This window comes from Vipera berus, assembly GCF_964194415.1.
Source record: "Vipera berus genome assembly, chromosome: 2".
NCBI lineage: Eukaryota > Metazoa > Chordata > Lepidosauria > Squamata > Viperidae > Vipera > Vipera berus.
Window position 1 is genome coordinate 2,072,358 of NC_138203.1, and position 27,429 is coordinate 2,099,786.

The following is a 27,429-nucleotide window of genomic DNA, read 5'->3' on the forward strand; positions in this document are numbered from 1 at the left end:
AATAGAATAGAATAGAATAGAATAGAATAGAATAGAATAGAATAGAATAGAATAGAATAGAATAGAATAGAATAATGGAATGGAATGGAATGGAATGGAATGGAATGGAATGGAATAGAATAGAATAGAATAGAATAGAATAGAATAAAATAAGAAATAAGAAATAAGAAATAAGAAATAAGAAATAAGAAATAAGAAATAAGAATGGAATGGAATGGAATAGATAGTGGAATATAGAATAGAATAGAATGGAATGGAATGGAATGGAATGGAATGGAATGGAATGGAATGGAATGGAAGAGAAGAGAAGAGAAGAGAAGAGAAGAGAAGAGAAGAGAAGAGAAGAGAAGAGAAGAGAAGAGAAGAGAAGAGAAGAGAAGAGAAGAGAAGAGAAGAGAAGAGATGGAATAGAATAGAATAGAATAGAATAGAATAGAATAGAATAGAATAGAATAGAATAGAATAGAATAGAATAGAATAGAATAGAATAGAATATATGGAATGGAATGGAATGGAATGGAATGGAATGGAATGGAATGGAATGGAATGGAATAGAATAGAATAGAATAGAATAGAATAGAATAGAATAGAAAATATGGAATGGAATGGAATGGAATGGAATGGAATAGAATAGAATAGAATAGAAGAGAATAGAATAGAATAGATCTGTATTGATCTGAGTCCAGGACAGCAATGATTGTGGGAGATTTGCTTTATGGCAGCATTCAAAGCAAAGGGGAAATTTCCCCAGTTGGAAACAGACTCCTAGGCTAACTTTAATTCCACAGTCTTTAGTGAACAAAAAGATATTGATTAGAAAGCTTCAGAGAATGGGGGAACCAGGATCCTTCACATTTGACAGGACTTAATTAAGTAGAAGACACTTTCCCAGGTCCCAATCAAGAATGACTAGCTTGGATTTCAATCCGCCTTCCCTTCAAACTGACATTCTCTGGACTCGGGGCTGTACTGAATGATAATTACTGAGCTGCTAAGAAAGTCCTTCGTGGAGAAACGAGAGAGTGGGGAACTAACCCCCGATTTTGGAGTGATGTGAGGTGACGGTTTGGTTAAATCCTGTGGCTGATTTGCCAAAAAAAAAAGGAATATTTTTATGCACGTCTGTCTCCCGGTTTGTTTGCTTGCTTCGTAGTATGCATCAAGGTCAGCCACAGCAGGGCTCTTCGCTTGTGCCTTTTCTGCCAGACGAGCTCGCTCAAAACTGTTTTAACATTGTAGAAGAGCTTTTTTCTCTGATTCTCAGGGCACTTAAACACATTTCGCGTGCTGGGAGAAGAGGCAGCTAGTGCAGTTGTTGGTCCTTGGTTGGGTTTTTCCCAGTTTCTCAGAATTGGCAGCCTCTCTCATAAGTAAAATACACTGCTCAAAAAAATAAAGGGAACACAAGATAAGACATCCTACTATTAAATACAGTACATTGTGTTGTTTAAGTGTTCCCTTTATTTTTTTTGAGCAGTATAGAATAGAGCCGGAAGGGACCTTGGAGGTCTTCTAGTCCAGCCCCCTGCTCGAACAGGAGAACCTATACCATTTCAGACAAGTGGATGTCCAGTCTCTTTTTAAAAAACTTCCAGTGACGGAGCGCCCACGATTTCTGGTGGCAAGCTGTTCCAAAGGTTAAATGTCCTCCCTGTTAGGAAGTTTCTCCTTAATTCCAGGTTTACAATGGAATAGAATAGAGCTGGAAGGGACCTTGGAGGTCTTCTAGTCCAGCCCCCTGCTCGAACAGGAGAACCTATACCATTTCAGACAAGTGAATGTCCAGTCTCTTTTTAAAAAACTTCCAGTGACGGAGCGCCCACGATTTCTGGTGGCAAGCTGTTCCAAAGGTTAAATGTCTTCCTGTTAGGAAGTTTCTCCTTAATTCCAGGTTTACAATGGAATAGAATAGAGCTGGAAGGGACCTTGGAGGTCTTCTAGTCCAGCCCCCTGCTCGAACAGGAGAACCTATACCATCTCAGACAAGTGAATGTCCAGTCTCTTTTTAAAAAACTTCCAGTGACGGAGCGCCCACGATTTCTGGTGGCCGGCTGTTCCACTGGTTGATTGTCCTTACTGTTAGGAAGTTTCTCCTTAATTCCAGGTTGCTTCTCTCTTTGGTCAGTTTCCAACCATGGTTGGAATCAATCTATTCTGACTGATTGATGAGTATGTGTGTTGGTAGACACTCTTATTTATTTATTTATTGTTTGTTTTTTTGTTTAAATTATATGCCCCCCCATCTCTTTATCCAGAGCGAGCCTGCATGGCTCTGCAGGGTATCCCGATAATCAGGCCCAGAGACCATTTATCATATAAATTACATGCATATTTACTATTGCAAATGACATATTTATCTAATTAGTTCAAACTGATTGCCGTTTTCTTCCAAACGCTTCCTTGTTCATTTGATGCCTGGCGTTTGAACAGGGCTACACACAGGGCAATGGATTCTAATGGGATCCGTCTCCTTTAGGATCGCCCAGCGGCCCCTGGATCCTGGCTTGGGATTCACCCAGCTGGAAAAAAAGGGGAAAAAAAGATTTTATTTATTTTTAAGTGTAGGGGTGATGCTGAAATCTCAAAGCAGCCTCTTCCCTGAGTGCTACTGGGGAGTGGGGGGAGGGTGTCAAAGCACCAGCCGGGGCCCTCACTGAAAAGCCCCCAGGGACCTCAAACAGAAGTCACAGGCTTCGTGGCGTCCCCATGCCAATTACCCGATTCAGACAATACGAACCTGCCTCTGAGACAAGATGCAGGCATCCGGGTTTCTCTCAAGCCATTGTGGATGCCCACGGCACCACGTTAGGGGAGGCTACTACGGGTATGCCTCAGCTTTACGGCCACAACCGTGCCCCAATTTTCTGTGGCTAAGCAAGGCAGTGCTTCAGTGAGTTGTGCTGCATTTTATGACCTTTCCCACCACGGTCATTAAGCGAGTCACTGCAGAGGTTAGGCTAGCAACACAGTCGTTAAGCGAATCTGGCTTCCCCGATGACCTTTGCTGGTCGGAAGGTCACCAAAGGGGATCAAATGACCCCGGGGGCACTGTGTAACCATCATAAATCGGAGTCAGTTGACAAGCACCTGAATTTTGATCAGGTGACCGTGGAGGATGTTGCGGTGGCCATACGTGGGCAAACGGGTCATAAGTCACTTCTTTCTTCAGTGCCACTCTGAATGGTCACTAAATGAATGGTCGTAAGTCGTAAGACCACGTGTAGGCACAGTTACTTAAGAGTAATCCGGTGGTGGGATTCAAATACCTAAAGAACCAGTTCTCTTATTGGATGCAGGTCTGGGCCTCTGAGGCCTAGAACGGACTTCCGGAAGTGGCATCCATGCACTTCCGGCGGGCCATTCTAGGCCTGGGCGGCCTCCTCCAGGCCTCCGAGTCCTAGAACGGACTTCTGGAAGTGGCATCCATGCACTTCCGGAAGTGGCATCCATGCACTTCCGGCGGGCTGTTCTAGGCCTGGGTGGCCTTCTCTGGGCCTCTGAGTCCTAGAACGGACTTCTGGAAGTGGCATCCATGCATTTCCAGCGGACCGTTCTAGGCCTGGGCAGCCTCCTCCAAGCCTCCAAGTCCTAGAACGGACTTCCGGAAGTGGCATCCATGCACTTCCAGCAGGCCGTTCTAGGCCTGGGCGGCCTTCTCTGGGCCTCCGAGTCCTAGAACGGACTTCTGGAAGTGGCATCCATGCACTTCCAGAAGTGGCATCCATGCACTTCCAGCGGGCTGTTCTAGGCCTGGGTGGCCTTCTCCCAACCTTCAGGGCCTATAATGGACTTCTTGAAGTGGCATTCATGCACTTCCAGTGGGCCATTCTAGGCCTGGGAGGCCTCCTCCGAGCCTCCCAGGCCTAGACTGGACTTCTGGAAGCAGTGTGCATTCAGACGGTTCTCCAAACTCAGCAAAATTTAGCTACCAGTTCTTCCGAACGGGTGCAAACCAGCTGAATCCCACCACTGGAGTAATCCTACTAAACTCTGCAAGTCTGGTTTTGATTCTCAGTATCCTTCAACTTCCAATCGTTCAGTTAACAACTATCGAAAGTTATTCTGGCCCTGAAACATTACAACTGGTCCTCATATATAACAACCCATCACAGCCACCCTGCAGTCGCATGATCAAAATCCAGACCCTTGGCAACCAGCATGTATTTATGATTGTTGCGGTGTCCTGGCTCTCATAATCGCCACTGGTGACTTTCCCAGCCAGCTTCAGACAAGCAAAGCCAATGGGGGAAAGCTGGGATTCACCAAACGAACGTGTGACACATTTAACTGCAATGATTCGCTTTGGGCAAAAAGAGATTGCAACTTCACCAAACAGCCATTTTGCTCCCAGTTGTGGCCGTAAATTGAGGACAACCTTTTGGAAGCAGTAACATGAATTACCGTAAGTGTGTGCCTGTACTGATGTACAACATAATACAAGGAGTAAATCCATTGGGGAATAGAATAGAATAGAATAGAATAGAATAGAATAGAATAGAATAGAATAGAATAGAATAGAATAGAATAGAATAGAATAGAATATGGAAGGGACTGTAGAGGTCTTCTAGTCCAACCCCCTGCTCAGTCAGGAAACCCTATACCCTTTCAGACAAATGGCTGTCCAGTCTCTTCTTAAAAACTTCCAGTGTTGGAGCATTCACCGCTTCTGGAGGCAGGTAGTTCCACTGGTTAATTGTTCTATTCTATTCTATTCTATTCTATTTATTCTATCTCTACTCTACTCTACTCTACTCTACTCTATTCTATTCTATTCTATTCTATTCTATTCTATTCTATTCTATTCTATTCTATTCTATTCTATTCTATTCTATTCTATTCTATTCTATTCTATTCTATTCTATGCTATTCTATATTTCTATTCTATTCTATTCTTACTCCATATTCTATTCTATTCTATTCTATTCTATTCTATTCTATTCTATTCTATTCTATTCTATTCTATTCTATTCCATTCCATTCCACTCCTGGACTGGAAGACCTCCAAGGTCCCTTCCCGCTCTTTCCTATTCTAACGAAGGTGCAAATAATCGGGCTGTCGCTCAGCAAAGGAAGGTTTAGGGAGTCGCTGACAAACGAACTCAGCCTTTCAAGGGTGCTAGTCCTCACGCGGCCCTTTCTTCTTCTCTCCCCAGCGCTCAGCCAGGAACCCGCCGAGGGGCCTCGACCATGGCCAGCAGTCCTTTGCCGGCCCCCCCAGACCTCCTCCTGGCCGCCCCGTCCGGCGCTTTCCCGCCCGAAGCGTTGAGCCAGCCGCCGGCCGCCTCCCGCGCCTCCTCGGCCCCCCAGGCGACCCCCGGCGCCATGAAGCCCAACCAGGTGGGCCAGGTCATCCTCTACGGCGTCCCCATCGTCTCGCTGGTGATCGACGGGCAGGAGCGCCTGTGCCTGGCCCAGATCTCCAACACGCTGCTCAAGAACTTCAGCTACAACGAGATCCACAACCGTCGGGTGGCGCTGGGCATCACCTGCGTGCAGTGCACGCCCGTCCAGCTGGAGATCCTGCGCCGGGCCGGGGCCATGCCCATCTCGTCGCGCCGCTGCGGCATGATCACCAAGCGGGAGGCCGAGCGGCTTTGCAAGTCTTTCCTGGGCGAGAACCGGCCGCCCAAACTTCCCGATAACTTCGCCTTCGACGTGTCGCACGAGTGCGCCTGGGGTTGCCGGGGCAGCTTCATCCCGGCCCGTTACAACAGCTCGCGGGCCAAGTGCATCAAGTGCAGCTACTGCAGCCTCTACTTCTCGCCCAACAAGTTCATCTTCCACTCCCACCGCACCCCCGAGGCCAAGTACCTGCAGCCCGACGCCGCCAACTTCAACTCCTGGCGCCGCCACCTCAAGCTGAGCGAGCGCGCCCCGCCCGACGAGCTGGTCTTCGCCTGGGAGGACGTCAAGGCCATGTTCAACGGCGGCAGCCGCAAGCGGGCCCTGCCTTGCTCCGCCGGGACCTCCGGCCACCACCCGACGGGACCCCCGCCGCCGCCCCCGCCGCCGCCGCTGCCCTGCCACGCGCTGGGCTCGGTCAAGGCCGCCGCCGCCGCCGCCGCGGTGGGGCTGGCGGGGGGCGCGGGCGGAGGGGGGCTGCTCGGCCCGCACCTGCTGGCCGGGGGACCCCCGCCGCCCCCGCCGCCGCCCCCGCCGGAGCTGAGCCAGAAGCGGCCGCGCTACGACGACGAGAGCGAGCTGCACGAAGCGGTGGCGGCGGCGGCGGCCGCGGCCGCGGCGGCGATGGCGCAGGGCAAAGGCCCGCGGAGCTACCCCGTCATGCCGGTGCCCAGCAAGGGTGGCTCCTTCGGGGGCGTCCTGCCCAAGTTCCCCGGCTGCGGGGGTCTCTTCCCGCACCCCTACGGCTTCCCGGCCGCCGCCGCCTTCGGCCTCTGCCACAAGAAGGAGGAGGCCGACGGGCTGGGCGTCGGGGCTCAAGGCGGGCCGGGGGTTTCCAAAGCGGCCACGGGGGTCCCGCCGGCCGGAGCCGGTCTCTCCGGTCTCTTCTGGCCGGGGAGTCGCAAAGACGCGGCCGCGGCCGCGGCGGCCGCCGCCGCCGCTTTCTACCCGCCTTTCTGCATGTTCTGGCCGCCCCGGGCGCCGGGGGGGCTTCCCGGCCTGCCCACCTACCTGCAGCCCCCGCCGCCGCAACCGCCGCCGCCGCCGCAACCGCCGGGCTGTTCGGCGCTGGGCGGGGAGAGCTCCCGCCTGCTCCGCCAGGCTTTCCTGGAGCTGGGCGCCGAGCCCGGGGCCGAGGGGGGAGCCGCCGGCGGGCTGGGGTCTCCTCCCGCTGCGGGAGGGGGCAGCAGCCGGGAGCCGCGCGCTTTCGAGGGCGGCGGCGGCGAGGGCGAGGTGGGCGGCTCCCCCCGCTCCGAGGGCGCCCTGCCCGCCGCCCACCTGCTGGAGGGCCAAGGGCGGCCCAAGGGGGGCTCTGCCTACCACCACTCCAGCGCCTTCCGTCCGGTGGGCGGGAAGGAGGACTCGGAGAGCCTGGCCAAGCTTCACCAGCACCACCAGCCGCCGGGCCGGCCCGCCTCGCCGCCGCCGCCGCCGCCGCCGCTCCTGCTCCTGCCGGCCGACCGGGAGCCCTCCCTCCCGCCGGCCGGCCCCCGGCTCCTCTCCCCCGGCGGGACCAGCGGCAGTTTGCCCAGCGAGGACAGCAGCGAGGAGGAGGAAGAGGAGGAGGAGGAGGAGGAAGAGGCGGAGGTGGACGTGGAGAGTCACCGGCAGCCGGGCGAGGAAGAGGAGGAGGAAGAGGAGGAGCGGAGGGGGCAGGAGGAGGAGGAAGAAGAGGAAGAAGAAGGAGGAGGAGGGGAGGCCGGGCCGCTGGACCCCGTCGGGGGGACTGGCCCCTTCCAACAAGGCCGGGGACTGACGGACAAAGGGGGCTGCCGGGAGAGATCGAACGCTTCCAGCGCTGCCTCGACGGGGCCTTTTCCTGGCCCGGCCGCCCCGGAGCCGGAGCAGCTGCCGCCCCCGCCGCTGCCCCCGCCTGCGCCCCCCTGCCTCCCCAAAGCGCCGGCCAGCCCCACCCTCCACCCGGCCCAGGAGATCGCGACGACGCCCTACAAAGACGTAAATAGCCCTCGTCCCCCCCCCACCCCACCACCCCCACTCTGAAACCTGCAAGGGTTGCTATGGGGGACGGGGTGGTTGGTGGGGGGAGGATTGCTGGGATCTGGGATTTCCCTGCTCAGCTTTTCTGCATTTGTGTGTGTGTGTGTGTGTGTGTGTGTGTGTGTAAAAGAAAATAATGGGAGGAAAAAAGGGAAGAGAAAAAGTGTAGAGCGAGGGGGGGAAAGGAAGAAAGAATTGAAAGAATTGAGAAGAGCAAGGAAGAGGATCAGGGGGCTGGAGGCTAAAACATACAAGGCACGGTTGCTGGAATTGGGTTTGTCCAGTTTAATGAAGAGAAGGACGAGGGGTGACATGATAGCAGTCTTCAAGTATCTCAGGGGCTGCCCCAAAGAAGAGGCAGTCAAGCTATTCTCCAAAGCGCCCGAAGGCAGGAGAAGAAGCAACGGATGGAAACTCACCAAAGAGAGAAGCAACCTGGAAATAAGGAGAAACTTCCTGACAGTCAGAACAATTAACCAGTGGAATTGCTTGCCACCAGAAGTTGTGGGTTCTCCATCACTGGAAGTTTTTAAGAAGAGACTGGCCAGCCATTTGCCTGAAATGGTATAGGGTTTCCTGCCTGAACAGGGGTTGGACTAGATGACCTCCAAGGTCCCTTCCAACTCTGTTATTCTATTCTATTCAGGCAGTATTCACTACATGGTAGAATTCAGACACGAGGGGTCCTTGAATGAGGGACTAAGAGGTGCTAAGGTGCTGCCACAAAGGGGTTAAGGGGTCAAGCTCTTCTCCAACGGGCCCAAAGGCAGGACAAGAAGCAACGGACGGAGACTCATCAAGGAGAGAAGCAATCTAGAACTAAGGAGAAACTTCCTGACAGGGAGAACAATTAACCAGTGGAATAAATTTTGCCTCCACAATTTCTATTTTATTTTTTTAATCCCATTTATATCCCGCCCTTCTCTGAAGACTCAGGGCGGCTTACAATCTAAGAAGCACAAATCAATGTGCTTAGCAATAGCCTTCATTCTATGTATCTGCCTGCTTATTAGGGCTTTCGGGCTCCCCCCCCCAAAGCGGCATTATTACAAAGTCATTGGAGGTTTTTAAGAAGACACTGGACAACCATTTGACCGAAATGGTATAAGGTTTCCTGCCTGAGCAGGGGGTTGGACTAGATGACCTCCAAGGTCCCTTCCAGCTCTGTTATTGTTATTGTTACTTTTCACTCCTTTTGGTGCAGTAGCATCAAACCCGAACTTTTTACTTTTACATAATGATATAAACTAGACATTTCTACAACGACAAGCCTATCTAATCTGCAGAACCCCAAATCAGACGTCCCATTTTTTTTTCCCCACCTCAAGCACAAAGCCCAGGAGCGCTTTCCAAGTAGAAAGAAAAGTACAAACTCCCCTTTAACTGGCTAGTCTCTCGTGGGGAGTAGGGGGGGGGAGGAAATTTATTTATTTTATTTTATTTTAATTCCATTTATATCCCGCCCTTCTCCGAAGACTCAGGGCGGCTTACAAGCTTAGCAGTAGCCTTCATTATATGTATATGCCTGCTTATTAGGGCTTTCACACACACCACAAGCGGCATTATTACAAAGTCAGCTTACTTGCCCCCAACAATCTGAGAGTGACTTTAGAAAATCCTCACACACCGCCCTCCCCAATCTGAGACGGAGCCCCTGCTTACAGCCTCGGCCTGCTACTTTGCTTCCAAACACGGATGAATGTACACAACCTGCTAAACTTCAGCCCAGTCAGTTTGCTGTTGTGGAAGCCAATTGTGTAAACCACACCTTCAGGAGAAGCAGTCTACTGGAGGTTTTTAAGAAGAGACTGGACAGACACTTGTCTGAGATGGTGTAGGTTCTCCTGCTTGAGCGGGGGGCTGGACTAGAAGACCTCTAGGGTCCCTTCCAGCTCTATTCTATTCTGTCCTGTCCAGTCCTTATCCTATCCTATCCTATTTTATTCCATTCCATTCCGTTACATTTTGCTAAGTGAATAAGGCTTCCCCCATTGATTTAATAATAATAAAGTTGGAAGGGATCTTGGAGGTCATCTAGTCCAGCCCCCTTCTCAGGCAGGAAACCCTATACCATTTCCGACAAATGGCTGTCCAGTCTCTTCTTAAAAACTTCCAGTGTTGGAGCATTCACAGCTTCTGGTGGCAGGTAGTTGCACTGGTTAATTGTTCTCACTGTCAGGAAGTTTCTCCTTAGTTCTAGGTTGCTTCTCTCCTTGACTAGTTTCCATCCGTTGCTTCTTGTCCTGCCTTCAGGCGCTTTGGAGAATAGCTTGACTCCCTCTTCTTTGGGGCAGCCCCTGAGATATTGGAAGACTGCTGTCATGTCACCCTTCGTCCTTCTCTTCCTTAAACTAGACACCCCCAATTCCAGCAACCGTTCCTTATATGTTTTAGCCTCCAATTCCCCTGATCATCTTTGTTGCTCTTCTCTGCACTCTTTCTAGAGTCTCAACATCTTTTTCACATCGTGGTGACCAAAACTGGATGCCGTATTCCAAGTGTGGCCTTACCAAGGCCTTGTAAAGTGGTATTAACCCTTCACGTGATCTTGATTCTATCCCTCTGTTGAGGCAGCCTAGCACTGTGTTGGCTTTTTTGGCAGCTGCAGCACACGGCTGGCTCCTCTTTAAGGGATCGTCCACTAAGATTGTGCTTGTCAGAAGGTTGCCGATGGCGATCACGTGATCCCAGGATGTGGCAACCGTCACAAACACATCTCAGTGGCCAAGCCTCCTAATTCTGATCACCTGACCACAGGGAATGCTGCGGCGGCCAAAAAAACAGCCTTACTTTCCTTTTTTTCAGTCCCAACTTCAAACAAATTGTTGCAGGTCCTTTTTCCTTGCCGAGTTCCGTCGCCGGCAAAATGTTCCTTTTCCAAATCGTGTCATATTTTCCCCAGTCAGTGAAAAGCTGCTCCCCCTTTCCCCCCCCCCCCATGTCAGACCTGGAAGACTAAATTTGGGAGAGAAATCCAAGCCAAATGTATGTGATCCACAAGGCCACTGACGTGGGATACCGGTTGAGGGTTTTTGCTTTAACTTCCCTGACCTTCCAACCTGAAACAGCCCATAGCTGTTTTAGCGTTAGCCCCCCAGCCCATCCCAGCCCACCCCCAGCCCAAAATGCATTTAGGTGGTAAAGCTGATTAGGATTGAAGCCTGACTCCTGGGGTAGATTGGCGTTGTTTTCTTGAAAGCCACAGAAAGAAGAATATTTGTAACTCCGGGTTGACATGTGGGGTCCGTGGTGCAGAGTTTGGTTACATCTTGGAAGATGTTTCGTTACCTGACTAGGCAGCGTCATCGGTGCTACTGGATGTGGGTTTGATCCTTCTTTCTGTGCAGTAGCTTGCTCTCGCAGCAGTTCTCTCTGCCAGGGTCGAGCAAACCCCACATTCGCTAGCCCTGATGACGTGACCTAACTGGGTAACGAAATGTTTGCAAGAAAACAAGCCAGAGAGCGCCAAGGACCCCATAAGGAACACAGAGGTGGTTTGACTATCGTTTTTTCGTCCCGGATTTAACTGCCCAGTCACTCCAGAGAGGTCTTGATAGTTTATCCTAATCTGCCTCAATCCTGTTTGGCTCTCCAAAAACACAGCTAAAATCAGCAACGCTGCGCCGCCTCTTGAGACCGGTCACAAGCCAGGTGCGGGTGTCCGCAGATTATAGTCAAAAGATTCAAGGGGTTGCAAATAAACATATTTAGAAGTGTGCGGTTTTACTCTCCCTGGACTAGCGTAGAGAGTTAAGATGATCCCTGGAGGGAACGGAGGGAAATTAAAGTTGCTTTTCTGCTGATAGTCTAAAGTCCAGAAGTAGGAATGCCATCTGCTGAAAAATTGCATCAAACCAGAGCGACACTCTAAGCCAGCACAATCTAAAAACGGGCGTTCTAGTTTTCCTGCAAATATATTCTTTTCTCTTAGTTGGCAATTGATTTTTAGTCCTAGGGTGTACTGTTTTAGGCTTGCAGGGTTAATAATCGTAAAGGTTATAATTTCACAACGTGGAAGACAAATCAAAACGGTTATGCTCTTCAGTTATGTTAGGGATGAAGTCCCAGACCTCCTCAAATATGTGTGTCTGCCATCACAATTCATCTGCAGGGCAGACCTCCTTGAGAAGGCCTTACAACAGGGGTCTTCAAACCTGTCCCTTTTACGACTGGTGGAGTTCAACTCCCACGCTTGCCTGGCGGAGCAATTCTGTCATAAAAGGGACAGGTTTGAAGACTCCTGGCCTACAAGCTTCCTTGTTGTGAACTAACAACCACAAGAATTTGATCGCATTAGAACAGGGGGTCTCCAAACCTGGCAACTTTAAGGCTTGTGGACTTCAATTCTGGCTGAGGAATTCTGGGAATTGGTCCTCAAGTCTTAAAGTTGCCAAGTTTGGGGATCCCTGCATTACAGTCATAAAGATCCACCAAAAATTAATTAGGTTAGATTAGATTAGATTAGATTAGATTAGATTAGATTAGATTAGATTAGATTAGATTAGATTAGATAAACTTTATTGTCATTTTTTCCTGTGGGCACAATGGCACACATTAAAAATGAAATTTAGTTGCTTGCTCTCAAAGTGTACACATACACAACACACATTTAAAACATACTATATACAACATATGCATCGACCTACACCCTTAGATATAAGTAACATACAAATATTAATCACTGTCCATCTTGAATACATAACAAAGGGTCAGCAAAGGGCATTGGGGTGCTAGAACAGACCCAAGGAGGGCAGGAAAGAGAGGTAACACACTGCAACAGCTGCCCTACAAAGACAACAATTTTGATTTGGAAAGAGCCATTGCTTAGAAGCCACGCAAACCTTTACAATCCACGTGCATTGTCGAGAAACACATTTTTTTTCTCCCTCTTAATATGAGGGAGAAAAATATTGATCTTAATAAATATTAAGATTTCAAGTCTCCCAAGGATGCTAAATGGAAGATTTAAGTCAGGGGGGAAAAGAGCCACCCTTGAAAAATTGGTCTTTGGGACTCTCTGCCCCATGATGCAACACTCTGTACTGGAAAAGCAGGAGGGCTGTTAATGTTAATATTAATGACAAGGCCTATAAGTACCAGGTGTGAGCGACTTTCTTTTCACTTCTTTTTTTCTTCCGTATATTTTATCGATTTTTTTTAAAAAAAACATAAATCACTTAATAGTTGGTAAACAGCGTGTTTGCTGGCTTTACCTTGAGAGAATACAGTTCTTATTATTTTGATAAATAACAGTTACGTATACGATTCCCCCCCCCCCGATATTCCTAGAAATAACGGCCACGTCAATGTAATATTTCTTTTCTCTCTAATCGTTCTGCTTGCCTCATCTTATATCCTGTTATAGTCCTTATTTAGATTTGTTTCTGCCGCTTTTCACTTCTGAGAAGTGGATGTTAATGTTAATATTAATGACAAGGATTGGCCCAGTTCTTCTCTGTTAACCGAGGAACGTCCACCTTGCATTTGGAAAGCAAGTACCAGGCTGCCCAATTTATGACTTTTGTACTACAACAGAAGTCGAAGAGATTTTTTTTCACGGGGGGGGGGCGCCTTGCTAGGGAATGTCTTCCCCCCCCCCCACCAAGCCATCCCTGAAGGAGAGATTTGGGCTGCAAAACTGGATCTTCCGTTCACCGAATTCAGAGGGATGTCTTTCAAGAAGCCATTTATCCAGAATGGCATAGGGTCTCTTTCTTGAGTTAAGGGGGCTGGACTAGAAGATCTCCAAAGTCCCTTCAAACTCTTATTATTCTGTGTTCTAAAAAAAAAAGACCCGTTTTGGCTCTTCGCTGTTGTGAGGTGGGCAAGTTTTGAACGAAGCCCTTTCGAGATGTTTCTCTGCAGTCGATCTTTGACGACGAAAAATGCCACCGGTTTTCCATCAGGGGTACCACACAGAGGGTACCACTAGTGTCTTCCTCAGGTTTTGGACTACAGTTCCCATAATGCTAAAAAAAATAATGAAGAGTGCCCAAGGGAAGAACTATCAAAGCCCTAGGCTAAAATGCAGAGAGGACACCTGGGTTCTCTGTCTTTTAGTTATGGATCTGATTGTTCACATAACAGTGTTTTTCCACTTTGGTCAGTGAGGAATTCTGGGAAATGAAGTCCACACATCTTAAAAGTAGCCAAGATCAAGAAGCATTGACTTAACACTGGCTTACCTCCCAAGAGATAAACCCTACTTATCTTCCCAACAAGCTCTAGCTAAAGGACACAAGCCCCCCCCCCTACCTTTTGAACTGGTGCACTGGCCATTTGGATAAGATGTAGTGGGCACATTCACAAAATGGCTGCTGTGAGAGACTTGCCTCTTCGCAACATGCCTGTCGTGCTAAGCCTGGACACTTGCAAGACACCCAGAGTCATGTCTGCAAAATAAATGGGATGTTAGAGGGAGGTTGCATTGTTTTTATTCAAGTCAGCCTAGGGTTGAAGTGTCCAAGCTTGTCAACTTTAAGATCTGTAGACTTCAACTCCCAGAATTCCCCAGCCAGACATGCTGGGTGAGAATTCTGGGAGTTGAAGTCCACAGGTTTTAAAGTTGCCAAATTTGGACACCCCTGGCTTAGGGGAACAAATGATGTGGAACCGGAATATGATGGGCACCAATGGAGGTTCTGAATGGGGCAGGTTATGTTCTGCAAGTACATTTAGTAGAATAGAATAGAATAGAATAGAATAGAATAGAATAGAATAGAATAGAATAGAATAGAATAGAATAGAATAGAATAGAATAGAATAGAATAGGAATAGGAATAGGAATAGGAATAGAATAGAATAGAATAGAATAGAATAGAATAGAATAGAAAATAGAGAATAGAATATAGAATAGAGAATAGAGAATAGAGAATAGAGAATAGAACAGAACAGAACAAGGAATAGGAATAGGAATAGGAATAGGAATAGGAATAGGAATAGAATAGAATAGAATAGAATAGAATAGAATAGAATAGAATAGAATAGAATAGAATAGAATAGAATAGAATAGAATATATGGAATGAAATGGAATGGAATGGAATGGAATGGAATGGAATAAAATAGAATAGAATAGAATAGAATAGAATAGAATAGAATAGAATAGAATAGAATAGAATAGAATAGAATAGAATAGAATAGAATAGAATAGAATAGAATAGAATAGAAAATATGGAATGGAATGGAATGGAATGGAATGGAATGGAATAGAATAGAATAGAATAGAATAGAATAGAATAGAATAGAATAGAATAGAATAGAATAGAATAGAATAGAATAGAATAGAATAGAATCTGGAAGGGACCTTGGAGGTCTACTAGTCCAGCCCCCTTCTCAAGCAGAAGACCCTCTACCATCTCAGACAAGTGACTGTCTAGACTCTAGTCTCTTCTTAAAAACCTCCAGTGATGGAGCACCCACGATTTCTGCTGGCAATCTGTTCCACTGGCTAATTGTCCTCACAGTCAGGAAGTTTCTCCTTAATTCCAGGTTGCGTCTCTCCTTGATCAGTTTCCATCCATTGTTTCTCCTCCTTCCCTCTGGCGCTTTGGAGAATAGTTTGACCCCCTCCTCTTCTTTGTGACAGTCCCTCAAATACTGTTGAACTTAGTGCCTGGTGAATTGATTTTGGTAGGTCTCTGCCAGTTAAGTCTGGAGACAAATGTCTACCTCTAGATGACCCAAAATGACTTTATAATCGACAGAAGGTGTCGGCTTGGCTGATTTTAATAAAAAGCTAAGCAGCCTGAGATATGGATTGGACTTAGATGGGAAAACCCTAGGGCAGGGGTAGGCAACCTCGGCTCTTTTATGACTCATGGACTTCAACTCCCAGAATTCCTGAGCCAGCCGGCTCAGGAATTCTGGGAGTTGAAGTCCATGAGTCATAAAAGAGCCGAGGTTGCCTACCCCTGCCCTAGGGCATCTCAAGGATGGAGAATTTGAAAAGGTATAGTTCGTCCCAGCTTGGTGACTATTTGGTGATGAAAAAGTAACTTCACAAGCAATCCTTCCCTTTACGGCTTCCACAGGTCTGTAAAGCCAAGGAAAGCCGAAGGAAGATCCGAAGCGCGGTGGCAGTTTCACTTAGTGAATGCTCTGCTTAATAACCGAGTTGCCTTTCGTGATTATAGCCGTTAAACAAGGACCGCCTGTGTTTTGGAAGAAAGAAAGGCAGGCTATTTCCATACGGTTGCTAGAAAAATTACCTGTATGTGCCCTGTTACCATGAAAAGCAGATGTTTTGATGTATAAACTCTACTGCAATTCATTTGCCCTCAGATCCAGGAGAATTTGCAGCTTTCTCCAAATGGAGATCATACGCTTCCATCAACTCTGGCAACAGCAGAAGATGGACTTGAGCAGTATCTGAGGAACCTCAGTTTTCTGCCAATGTGGTCAGTTTTCCAAAACGCAATGGCCTTCACCTCTTTTGAGCGACCGTTCTCAGCAATCTCTGCATTCAGTGGAGCTAATAGTTATGCAGGCTTATCAGACCTGGTCTGCAGACATTCACACAACCGCTCAGTGCCAGCAAAGGCAAACAACGGCCATCTCTTTGCTGACCTCTGGTGGTGATCTGGAGGTTGGCAGCCCACATTTGATCACCTTAAGGATCACCAGGTAGACCAGGCAGAAACATGACCAGGTGAATAGAATAGAAAAGAATAGAATAGAATAGAATAGAATAGAATAGAATAGAATAGAATAGAATAGAATAGAATAGAATAGAATAGAATAGAATAGAATAGAATAGAATAGAATAGAATAGAATAGAATAGAATTTGGAAGGGACCTTGGAGGTCTTCTAGTCCAGCCCCCCGCTCAAGCAGGAGAACCTATACCATTTCAGACAAGTGACTGACCAGACTCTTCTTTAAAATCTCCAGTGATGGAGCGCCCACGATTTCTGGTGGCAAGCTGTTCCACTGGTTGATTGTCCTCCATGTCAGGAAGTTTCTCCTTAATTCCAGGTTGCTTCTCTCTTTGATTACTTTCCATCCATTGCTTCTTTTCCTGCCCTCTACTACTTTGGAGAATAACATGACCCCCTCCTCTTTGTGGCAGCCCCTCAGATACTGGAATTCTGCTATCATGTCCCTCGTGTTTCTTTTTTTTCTTTAGACTGCCAGACCCAAATCCCGCAGCCATTCTTCGTATGTTTTACTCTCCAGGCCTTGGATCATCTTTCTTGCTCTTCTCTGAACTTTTTCCAAAATCTCAACATCTTTTTTGAACTAACTCTATTGTGTTGTAAGGCTACACTAGTAGGATCTTGTAAGGCTGAAAGTACATATCTCCCGCCCTTTCCTTTACAGACTGATAAGTTAGACAGAATCTTTTCTGATTCTCTTTCTCTGCCTGTTATTTACCGGTATTTATTTATTTTTATTTTTATTTTATTGGATTTGTATACCGCCCTATTCCCGTAGGACTCAGGGCGGTTTACAGGGCAGTTAAAACCATGAATACAAAAAATTAAAAACAATTAAAACAAATTAAATTCAAGCCCCAAGAGTAAATCTAAAACCCAGTTAAAGTAACAACCCCACAGTCTGGGGCTGTGGGCTGTGCCGTCTTTTATCTGATTATCCTTGTATCTTCCCCTCCTACACCATTTCCCAAAGTCATTCTCACATCCCATTACAATCTAAATCCTAGTAGTACATTGAGTGGGGGGGGGGAAATATGTGAAGTGGATCTTTTTCAGTTAAAAAAAAAGGTCCCCGCTGACCTTAGTGAGATTTATATTCAGCTCAAAACCCTTCATACCTATTGATTTGTAAATTAGGTCACAAGATGATGATGATGATGATAATAATAATAATCCACCTTTATGATTTAATAATAATAACAATAATAAAGTTGGAAGGGACCTTGGAGGTCATCTAGTCCAACCCCCTGCTCAGGCAGGAAACTCTATCCCAATTCAGACAAGTGGCTGTCCGGTTTCTTCTTCCAAACTTCCCGTGTTGGCGCATTCACCGCTTCTGGAGGCAGGTGGTTCCACTGGTTAGTTGTTCTAACTTGAGTGTATGTTGACCTGTAACTCGAGCTGATGCTAAGAAATGACCCTATCTCCCAATTAAAGCAATCACAATTCTTGAGCTGAGATTTAGGCTGGAATGGGTCTGTTCTTCTCCCTTCCTCTGCATACAACTGAATTGCGGGTGGGAGACTGTTTCCTTCCTTCCCCCCCCTTCCCCCCTTCTAATTTTTTGCTTGTTGTTCCTTTCTTTCCATGCTGGCAGATTCCGAAAATCAAGGAAGCCCACCCCGTCAGCGTTTCTTCCAAGGAAGAAAATTTCTCAGGCAAGGCAATGCAACACGTTCCTATTGTGTTTCCACCCTGGACCGAAGTTGGGAGGGAGCCAAATGGACTTGCCTCCTTTAAAATAGACCCCAGGCTCCTTTGCTCCTGCTCTGTAGCTCCTGAAAGACCTCAGTGTCAGGATTCTGAGCCTCAAACCACATGTGTTTGTGCGTGTGTATATGTATATGCGTGGTGTGTGTGTGTGTGTGTGTGTGTGTGTGGGATGGGGACGAGGGATAATTACATCAAGACACTTAGGGGGGAAAAAGATATATTTCTCTACTCGCGTCCGTCTTTTGACATGTGTTTCTTACAGCTAGAGAAACGTGATCATCCCTCCATTGATAGCTAGCTTCTCTCTCTCTCTCTTTCATAGACGAATAGAGTTGTTCTAATTTATATTTAATGGGAAAATGAGAGAGGAGGAGCGCTGGAGGAAGGGAAATCCAGCCTCGTAATAGTTGCCTTCATAGGATGTCCTAACCACATCACTGAATAATTTTCTGGGTTCAGTGCAATAGCAACCCCATTCTGATCAAGTGACCTTCGTCTGTGGCCCGTGCGAAGTCGGTCACCTCTCACCATACATGCTTAACGACACTAACCAAGATTAACCCTAGCCAGACTCAGCAGGGTTATCCGCAGGGCAGGGCCAAATAAAGTCAAGGTACAAAATACAGAAAAAGCAGGGGTGGAAGGGAACCTTGGAGGTCTTCTAGTCCGGCCCCCTGATTAAGCAGGAGACCCTATACCAGGGGTAGGCAACCTTGGCCCCTTCATGACTGGTGGACTTCAACTCCCAGAGGTCCTGAGCCAGCATGGGGGAACCTATGGCCCCTTCATGACTCGTGGACTTCAGCTCCCAGAATTCCTGAGCCAGCAGGGGGGAACTATGGCCCCTTTATGACTGGTGGACTTCAACTCCCAGAATTCCTGAGCCAGCATGGGGGAATTATGGCCCCTTCATGACTGGTGGACTTCAACTCCCAGAATTCCTGAGCCAGCATGGGGGAATTATGGCCCCTTCATGACTGGTGGACTTCAACTCCCAGAATTCCTGAGCCAGCATGGGGGAACTATGGCCCCTTTATGACTGGTGGACTTCAACTCCCAGAATTCCTAAGCCAGCATGGGGGAACTATGGCCCCTTCATGACTGGTGGACTTCAACTCCCAGAATTCCTGAGCCAGCATGGGGGAACTATCGCCCCTTCATGACTTATGGACTTCAACTCCCAGAATGCCTGAGCCAGCATGGCTCAGTTTGGAAACCTCTCCCCTTCCCCTCAGCGTGGCTGGCTCAGGAATTCTGGGAGTTGAAGTCCACAAGTCATAAAGCGGCCTAAACCTAGGCCAGGGGTAGGCAACCTTGGCTCTTTTATGACTGGTGGACTTCAACTCCCAGAATTCCTGAGCCAGCCATGCTGAGGGGAAAGGGAGAGGTTTCCAAGCTGAGCCAGGCTGGCTCAGGAATTCTGGGAGTTGTAGTCCACCAGTCATAAAGCGGCCTAGGCCTAGGCCAGGGGTAGGCAACCTTGGCTCTTTTATGACTCATGGACTTCAACTCCCAGAATTCCTGAGCCAGCATAGCTCAGCTTTTTGTGGATGCTCCTCTGGTGAAGGAGCACACATAACTTCTGTAGGCAACATGGTTGTGCCATCACAGGCACCATCTTGACCTTTCTGACCCCGCCCTGGTGGACAATCCTGTTATATCCTTACCGTGCCAATATAACCCCCAGATTTCTAAGTGGTCTGAGTAAGGGTGTCACACGAACATGGTTAGTATGTGAAGAATAAGACATCAGCAATGTAATAACACAGGTAGCCCGTGACTTACAGCCCAAAATTTCTGTTGCTAAGCAAATCTGGGTAATTATATATTATATTTTTATTGCAATTTCCAATTTTCCCTTTCATCTTTATAGTTTGATGCATGTTTCATTTCAAAAAATCTATCTGTAGATTGTCCTAGGTACACATTAGGTGTGAAAGCATTCTGTATTTTTCTATAAGCCTATAGAATGAATAACCAGTGATGTGCCTAAAATGTGATTAGGCAACACACATCTAATTCTAAAACCGAATTAAATTTAAGGTTGCGTTTTGCCCCATTTTATGACGTTTGTTGCCACCATTGTTAAATGGAACACTGCAGGGGTTAAAAGTTATTAAGTAAATCTGGTTGCCCTCTTGACTTTGCAAAAGGGGAACCCACGACCCGGGGCACTGCGACCGTCATAAAGATGAGTCCGTTGCCAAGCCTCCGAATTTTGACCCTGGGGGGGGGATGATGCAACAGTCGTAAGTGTGAAAAATGGTCTTAAGTCACTGTTTGAAGTGCCGTTGTAACTTTGAAGGGTCACTAAACGAAAGGTTATACCCTGACTTACCTGTATAACAACTCTTCTCATTCTGCATATCTATTCTTCCAGTTTAAGGAGATTTCTGTGTTTGGAGCAATATTTACCTTTTTGTGCATTTTCTTTCTGTTTAGATAAGAACAAGGAACACAGTTTTTTCATCACAGAGGCTGAACATCCGGGAGACTTTTGGAGAAATATAGCAGGTGGGTGTCGAAAGGAGCAGGGGAGTCGGATTCGAACCCGGGACTCCGCTAGGCGTGTTTACTTCAAAGTAAGCCTACTGGTTTCCACAATGTCTGTTCCCTACTTGGCTTGCACAGACCCTCGTCTTGAAAATTCTTAATCAAATGACTGAAGGTTTTGTAGGGTTTATTTCCCCCCTCCCCTCCCAAAAAATAAAAAAAAATAGAATGCTCCTTAATAGATAGAATAACTAAGGGGAAAAATACAAATAAGCTGGGGGTAACACTGTGTTAATAGCAGTAAGAATATTAATTGCAGGTCATATTTTAGCAAGAAATTTCGGGGAAATATATCAGGTTACACAATGGAGCAGGCTGGGAAGGGGGCGGGGGCGGGAGAGAAACAGCATAAAATGACAATAATTGAAATGTTCTCTTTGAAACCTTCCATTAAAAAGGATCACAGCTTATTGCTTTTAATATCTGTCAGAGAGACATTAAAGGTGTTTTATGCGTTCTAAGGCAACATTTATATTATCTCCGTGATAATGATCTCTACACAAAATGTATAATACATTGACAAAAATTACATTATACAAATTAAATGGAACCACCTTTTCCTGATTGCTAAATGTCTCCAAGGGTTTTGGGGAGGGGAGGGAGCGAGGGAGGGAGGGGGAGAAAAAAACATGATTAGAAGTTTTGATACTAAGTTGGGTATCGCGGAGGAGGGTTGCGGGGAAAGAGGGGGTTTTGTTTCAGGGGAGACAGGAAAAAAGGGGGGGGGGAAGGAATGTAATTTTCCATTTATGTAATGCAAACTGTCTCGGCTTTGACTATTCACGGTTAATTGACTGTCAAACGAGGTTGTTATCCCCGGGCTACGTCTGCAAATTTGCCTGTCAAATGAGACAGAGAAAGCAAGAGAGAGAGAGAGAGAGAGAGGGAGAGGGAGAGAGGGAGAGAGAGAGAGAGAATGGAAAGCAGTCACGAAAATTGGGTCTCAGATCTTGTGCATAAAACCAGGAGGAGGAAAACATTTGCAAACTCGGAATTAAAAAACGACAAACAAACCCTTCCTCCAGATTGTAGAAACGTGGGTTTGGCAGGCAAAGGAGTGCATTATAGGAAAGATTTCTCCTGATTTTTTTAGTTTAAAAAAAAGTCTGAAAGAAGAAGGGGAAAGAGGAAACGGTAGCCATTTAAATAAAGTGAAAGGATGAGCAGAAGAGAAATGGACATTAGAACGAGGTGAGGGAGAGTAGGAGATAGGATAGGATAGGATAGGATAGGATAGGATAGGATAAGATATGGAATGGAACGGAACGGAATGGAACGGAACGGAACGGAACAGAACAGAACAGAACAGAACAGAACAGAACAGAACAGAATAGAATAGAATAGAATAGAAAATATGGAGTGGAGAATAGAATAGAATAGAATAGAATAGAATAGAATAGAATAGAATAGAATAGAATAGAATAGAATAGAATAGAATAGAATAGAATAGAATAGAATAGAATAGAAAATATGGAATGGAATAGGATAGGATAGGATAGGATAGGATAGGATAGGATAGGATAGGATAGGATAGGATAGGATAGGATAGGATAGGATAGGATAGGATAAGATATGGAATGGAACGGAACGGAACGGAACGGAACAGAACAGAACAGAACAGAACAGAACAGAACAGAACAGAATAGAATAGAATAGAATAGAATAGAATAGAATAGAAAATATGGAGTGGAGAATAGAATAGAATAGAATAGAATAGAATAGAATAGAATAGAATAGAATAGAATAGAATAGAATAGAATAGAATAGAATAGAATAGAATAGAATAGAATAGAATAGAATAGAATAGAATAGAATAGAATAGAAAATATGGAATGGAATAGGATAGGATAGGATAGGATAGGATAGGATAGGATAGGATAGGATAGGATAGGATAGGATAGGATAGGATAAGATATGGAATGGAACGGAATGGAACGGAACGGAACAGAACAGAACAGAACAGAACAGAACAGAACAGAATAGAATAGAATAGAATAGAATAGAAAATATGGAGTGGAGAATAGAATAGAATAGAATAGAATAGAATAGAATAGAATAGAATAGAATAGAATAGAATAGAATAGAATAGAATAGAATAGAATAGAATAGAATAGAATAGAATAGAATAGAATAGAATAGAATAGAATAGAATAGAAAATATGGAATGGAATAGGATAGGATAGGATAGGATAGGATAGGATAGGATAGGATAGGATAGGATAAGATATGGAATGGAACGGAACGGAACGGAACGGAACAGAACAGAACAGAACAGAACAGAACAGAACAGAACAGAACAGAATAGAATAGAATAGAATAGAAAATATGGAGTGGAGAATAGAATAGAATAGAATAGAATAGAATAGAATAGAATAGAATAGAATAGAATAGAATAGAATAGAATAGAATAGAATAGAATAGAATAGAATAGAATAGAATAGAATAGAATAGAATAGAAAATATGGAGTGGAGTGGAGAATAGAATAGAATAGAATAGAATAGAATAGAATAGAATAGAATAGAATAGAATAGAATAGAATAGAATAGAATAGAAAATATGGAGTCGAGTGGAGAATAGAATAGAATAGAATAGAATAGAATAGAATAGAATAGAATAGAATAGAATAGAATAGAATAGAATAGAATAGAATAGAATAGAATAATAGAAAATATGGAATAGAATAGAATAGAATAGAATAAAATAATAGAATAGAATAGAATAGAATAGAATAGAATAGAATAGAATAGAATAGAATAGAATAGAATAGAATAGAATAGAAAATATGGAATGGAATGGAATGGAATGGAATGGAATGGAATGGAATGGAATGGAATAGAATAGAATAGAATAGAATAGAAAATATGGAATGGAATGGAATGGAATGGAATGGAATAGAATAGAATAGAATAGAATATTCTTTATTAGCCAAGTGTGACTGGACATACACAGAATTTGTCTGCAGTGCACAAACTCTCAGTGTACATACAAGCAACAAAGTGATCAATTATAAATCATAGGATACAAAAATATTAACTATCAAAAATATTACGGAGGGAATTATTAAGGTGATTGGAGGTGTTGCTTAATCTCTCGCGTGGCCTGTTACGATAAACTGAAGCCTGGGTGGGTCAAAATCAGAAACCAAGGGGTCCTTGGGGCTCGCTCTGAGCTTGCTTTTTTTCTTGCAAACGTTTCCTTACCCAAACTAGGTAATATCATCGGTGGGGTTACCTACTTCAGGTAATGAAACATCTGCAAGAAAACAAGCAAACTCAAGAGGGGCCCCCAGGACACCCCCCCCCTCATATCAATCCCGAGCTATGAATATTCTCCTTTATCGAAATCAGAAACACTGTCCCGGATATTTATCATCTGTCTGTCTGACCTATTTCTCTGAGATCCCGCTACATTAAGTCATACAGAAATACATCTGACAGTCTGCAAGATTTTAATTCCACTTAGATGGTAGTAAGCTTTTAAGGACCAGGGGCTACTTCAGGAGACACAAGGGAGGTTTTCAAAAGCTTATGGAGTCCTCGTCACATGTTGTTGTTAGTTGCGAAGTCGTGTCTGACCCATCGCGACCCTATGGACAACGTTCCTCCAGGCCTTCCTGTCCTCCACCATCCTCCGGAGTCCATTCAAGCTCACACCCACTGCTTCAGTGACTCCATCCAGCCACCTCCTTCTCTGTCGTCCCCTTCTTCTCTCGCCCTCAACCTTTCCCAGCATTAGGCTCTTCTCCAGTGAGTCCTTCCTTCTCATGAGGTGGCCAGAGTATTTGAGTTTTAGCTTCAGGATCTGGCCTTCCAAAGAACAGTCAGGGTTGATCTCCTCTAGGACTGACCGGTTGGATCGCCTTGCAGTCCAAGGGACTCGCAGGAGTCTTCTCCGACACCATAGTTCAAAGGCCTCCTTTGGCGCTCAGCCTTTCTTATGGTCCAGCTTTCACTGCCTTGTCACATACTCTCCCTCTTTTTCCCCCCACCCCTCTTTGTTTAACCCCCATCCCGTTTTTATGTGCAGAGGTGCTTTTTCCTGTTCCAAAGGCAACCCGAACCTGATGAAGCTTCTTGGGTGAGAAGCGAAATGTTTTCTTTTTTCCTCCTCAAGGAAAGAAAACCAGTCCAGTTCAGTCCATCTCCAGAGAGATCCCGTTTCGTGTTTTTGTGCAGCCGTAGGACTGAGATGGAGACTTGCCTTTTGGAGGCGGAACGCGCTTTCTGCCACTCACCTGGTTTCTCTCCCCCAGTTTCACAAGATAGTAACGGTGACCTTGTAAACGGGTCTAGTAGCAAGTGCAATTACTGCATTTATTATGGTGACGTGAACTCTTAGAAGTGGCGAAAGCGAAGTGAATTTGCCGCGGGGGGGAGAGCCGCTCAGAGTGGCCTCCAGCTGTGAGATGGACAGCATATAAATTTAATAAGTAATAATAAATGAAATGTTCAAAGGCAACATAGGAGGAGATATATAGCGGTCCTTGACTCTCAACCATTATCATCCTAGGTCGGTTCGAAGTTACAACGGGACTGGAAAAAGCGGCTTACGGCCATTTTTCACACTTACAAACCCGTTGTAGAATCCCCGTAGTACAGGGTCAAAATCTGGACGCTTGGCAATTGGCTCGTACGTATGATGGTCGCAGTGTCCCGGGGTCATGTGATCAGTGGAACAACCTGCCACGGGAAACTGTGAATGCTCCAACACTGGAAGTTTTTAAGAAGAGGCTGAACAGCCATTTGTATGAAATGGTATAGGGTTTCCTGCCTGAGCAAGGGGCTGGACTAGATGACCTCCAATGTCCCTTCCAACTTCTTCTTATTATTATTATTATGATTGTGATTATTACCTTTTGTGACAGTTTGAGAAGCAAAATTAATGGGGAAGCCAGATTCACTTAACAACTGTGATACTAGCTTAACAACTGTAGCAATTGACTTAACAATTGTGGCAAGAAAGTCACAAAATGGGGCAAAGCTCAACAAATTTCTCAGCAACATAAATTCTGGGTTCAGTTCTAGTGAATAATAATAATAATAATAATAATAATAATAATAATAATAATAATAATAATAATAATAATAATAATAATAATAATAATAAAAACTTGGAAGGGACCTTGGAGGTCATATAGTCCAACCCCCTGCTCAGGCAGGAAACCCTATACCAGGGGTCAGCAACCTGAAACAGTGAAAGAGCCACTCGGAACCGGTTCCCTCACAAAAGGAAAAACTGGAAGCCGCAAAAAATGTGTGCGCATGTGCGTACATGCGCGCATGTGCAGAACAGGGTTTGACTGAAGAGTGGAGCCAAGGCGAGATATGCACCTACCCTGCATATTTGAATTGATTGGTTGAACTTTTTTAGTCCCACTTTTTTTGGGGGGGGGACTGCACATGGCAGAGGACTGGGAGCCGCGGGAGACGGCTGAAAGAGCCGCATGCGGCTCCGGAGCCGCGGGTTGCAGACCTGTGCCCTATACCACTTCAGACAAATGCCTGTCCACTCTCTTCTTAAAGACTTCCAGTGTTGGAGCTTTCACAACTTCATTGGTTGGCTGCATCATCATCATCATCATCATCATCATCATCATCATCATCATAAAAAGTTGGAAGGGACCTTGGAGGTCTTCTAGTCCAACCCCCTACTCAGGCAGGAAACCCTATACCATTTCGGACAAATGCCTATCCACTCTCTGCTTAAAGACTTCCAGTGTTGGAGCATTCACCGCTTCTGGAGGCAGGTTGCTAAGTCAAGGACTACCTGTGATGTCTTACTTTACCCTCTTCTGCAAAATATAACGTATCTATGGATTTTTCCCAACTCGTCTCGCTGGCCAAAGGACTAGGAAACAGCCTTGACCTGCCCAGAAGATTCATCTCAGAGGTAGAATTATTTTACACCCATCTTGTTAAGTTTCTGAATTTCCAGAAGCACCTTGATTCTCAGGTATCCCCAGTAAAGTGCTATCAAACTATTTCGCCTTCCGTCTCACTCCCGAGGCTCTGTGGTTTCTTTGGAGACCCTGGACCACTTCCATTACCTCCAAAATCAAACTTCTCCAGTTTGGCGTGTTCTAAGCATGTTGGAACAGCAGCTCCTAGGATTAGCCAACTGCCAGCGCTTAAATCTCTACACAGAAAGGGCCCTTGGCTCCACTTATTGAGAAAGATATGATTTTGTGCAGAGTCAGATGTATTGCACTAATGCATAGCCAAAACTGAGACTCGCAGGCCCAAATCCCCAAGTTCAACTTTTCCCTCCCTTAAGTGCCACCCATTGCTGACCAACCCTCCCCCCCGTGACCAATCAGGTTCAAGCAAGATGTTTTCAGAACAGACACTTCAAACAGTTGATATGCAGCTGCCTTCTTCTCCCAACCAGGTGACCTTGAAGCAGTGTCTCAGGAAGATACAAAGTTACTTTCGCTTTCCCCCAAGAATCCCTCCTCTCACTTTTTTCTGGTGCTGTTTTAACTTCAAATTGTCACTAAGCAGGAAGGTGGTGCAGAGAGTGGTGAGGACGGCAGAAAAGATTAATGGCAGTTCCCTCCCTTCCATCCAGGACGTGGCATATAAGCGTTGCTTGAGTAGGGTCCGTAAGTTTATCTGGGACACAAGTCATCCTCTCCATGACCAGTTTTCCTTCTTACCTTCTGGGAGGAGGGGGCTCTGTGGTATCCGAAGCAGAACACCCAGATTCAGTCACAGTTTCGTTCCATGCAGTATTAGCCTTGTGAACTCTGAATCTTCCTTCTTCCATTATGTATTCAAGATGGACAGTGATTAATATTTATATGTCACTTATATGTAAGGGTGTAGGTCTATACATATATCGTATATAGTATGTTTATATGTGTGTTATGTATGTGTACACTTTGAGAGC

The 27,429-nt window shown here is 45.8% G+C and overlaps 1 protein-coding gene and 1 long non-coding RNA gene across 2 annotated transcripts in view; one reads left to right on the forward strand and one right to left on the reverse strand.

Annotated features, from left to right (window-relative positions):
* LOC308663138 overlaps positions 1-27,429 on the reverse strand; it is an 861,733-nt gene that overhangs the window by 133,826 nt on the left and 700,478 nt on the right. The window lies entirely within an intron of this gene.
* Positions 5,188-27,429, forward strand: part of SKOR2 (SKI family transcriptional corepressor 2) — a gene marked incomplete at both ends in the record, with an annotated part of 36,025 nt that continues 13,783 nt past the window's right edge. The window contains 3 exons of the mRNA XM_081319246.1: positions 5,188-7,578; positions 17,872-17,932; positions 20,430-20,501. Coding sequence (XP_081175372.1) covers positions 5,188-7,578; positions 17,872-17,932; positions 20,430-20,501 — 2,524 coding nt within the window. The remainder of the gene's footprint in view (positions 7,579-17,871; positions 17,933-20,429; positions 20,502-27,429) is intronic.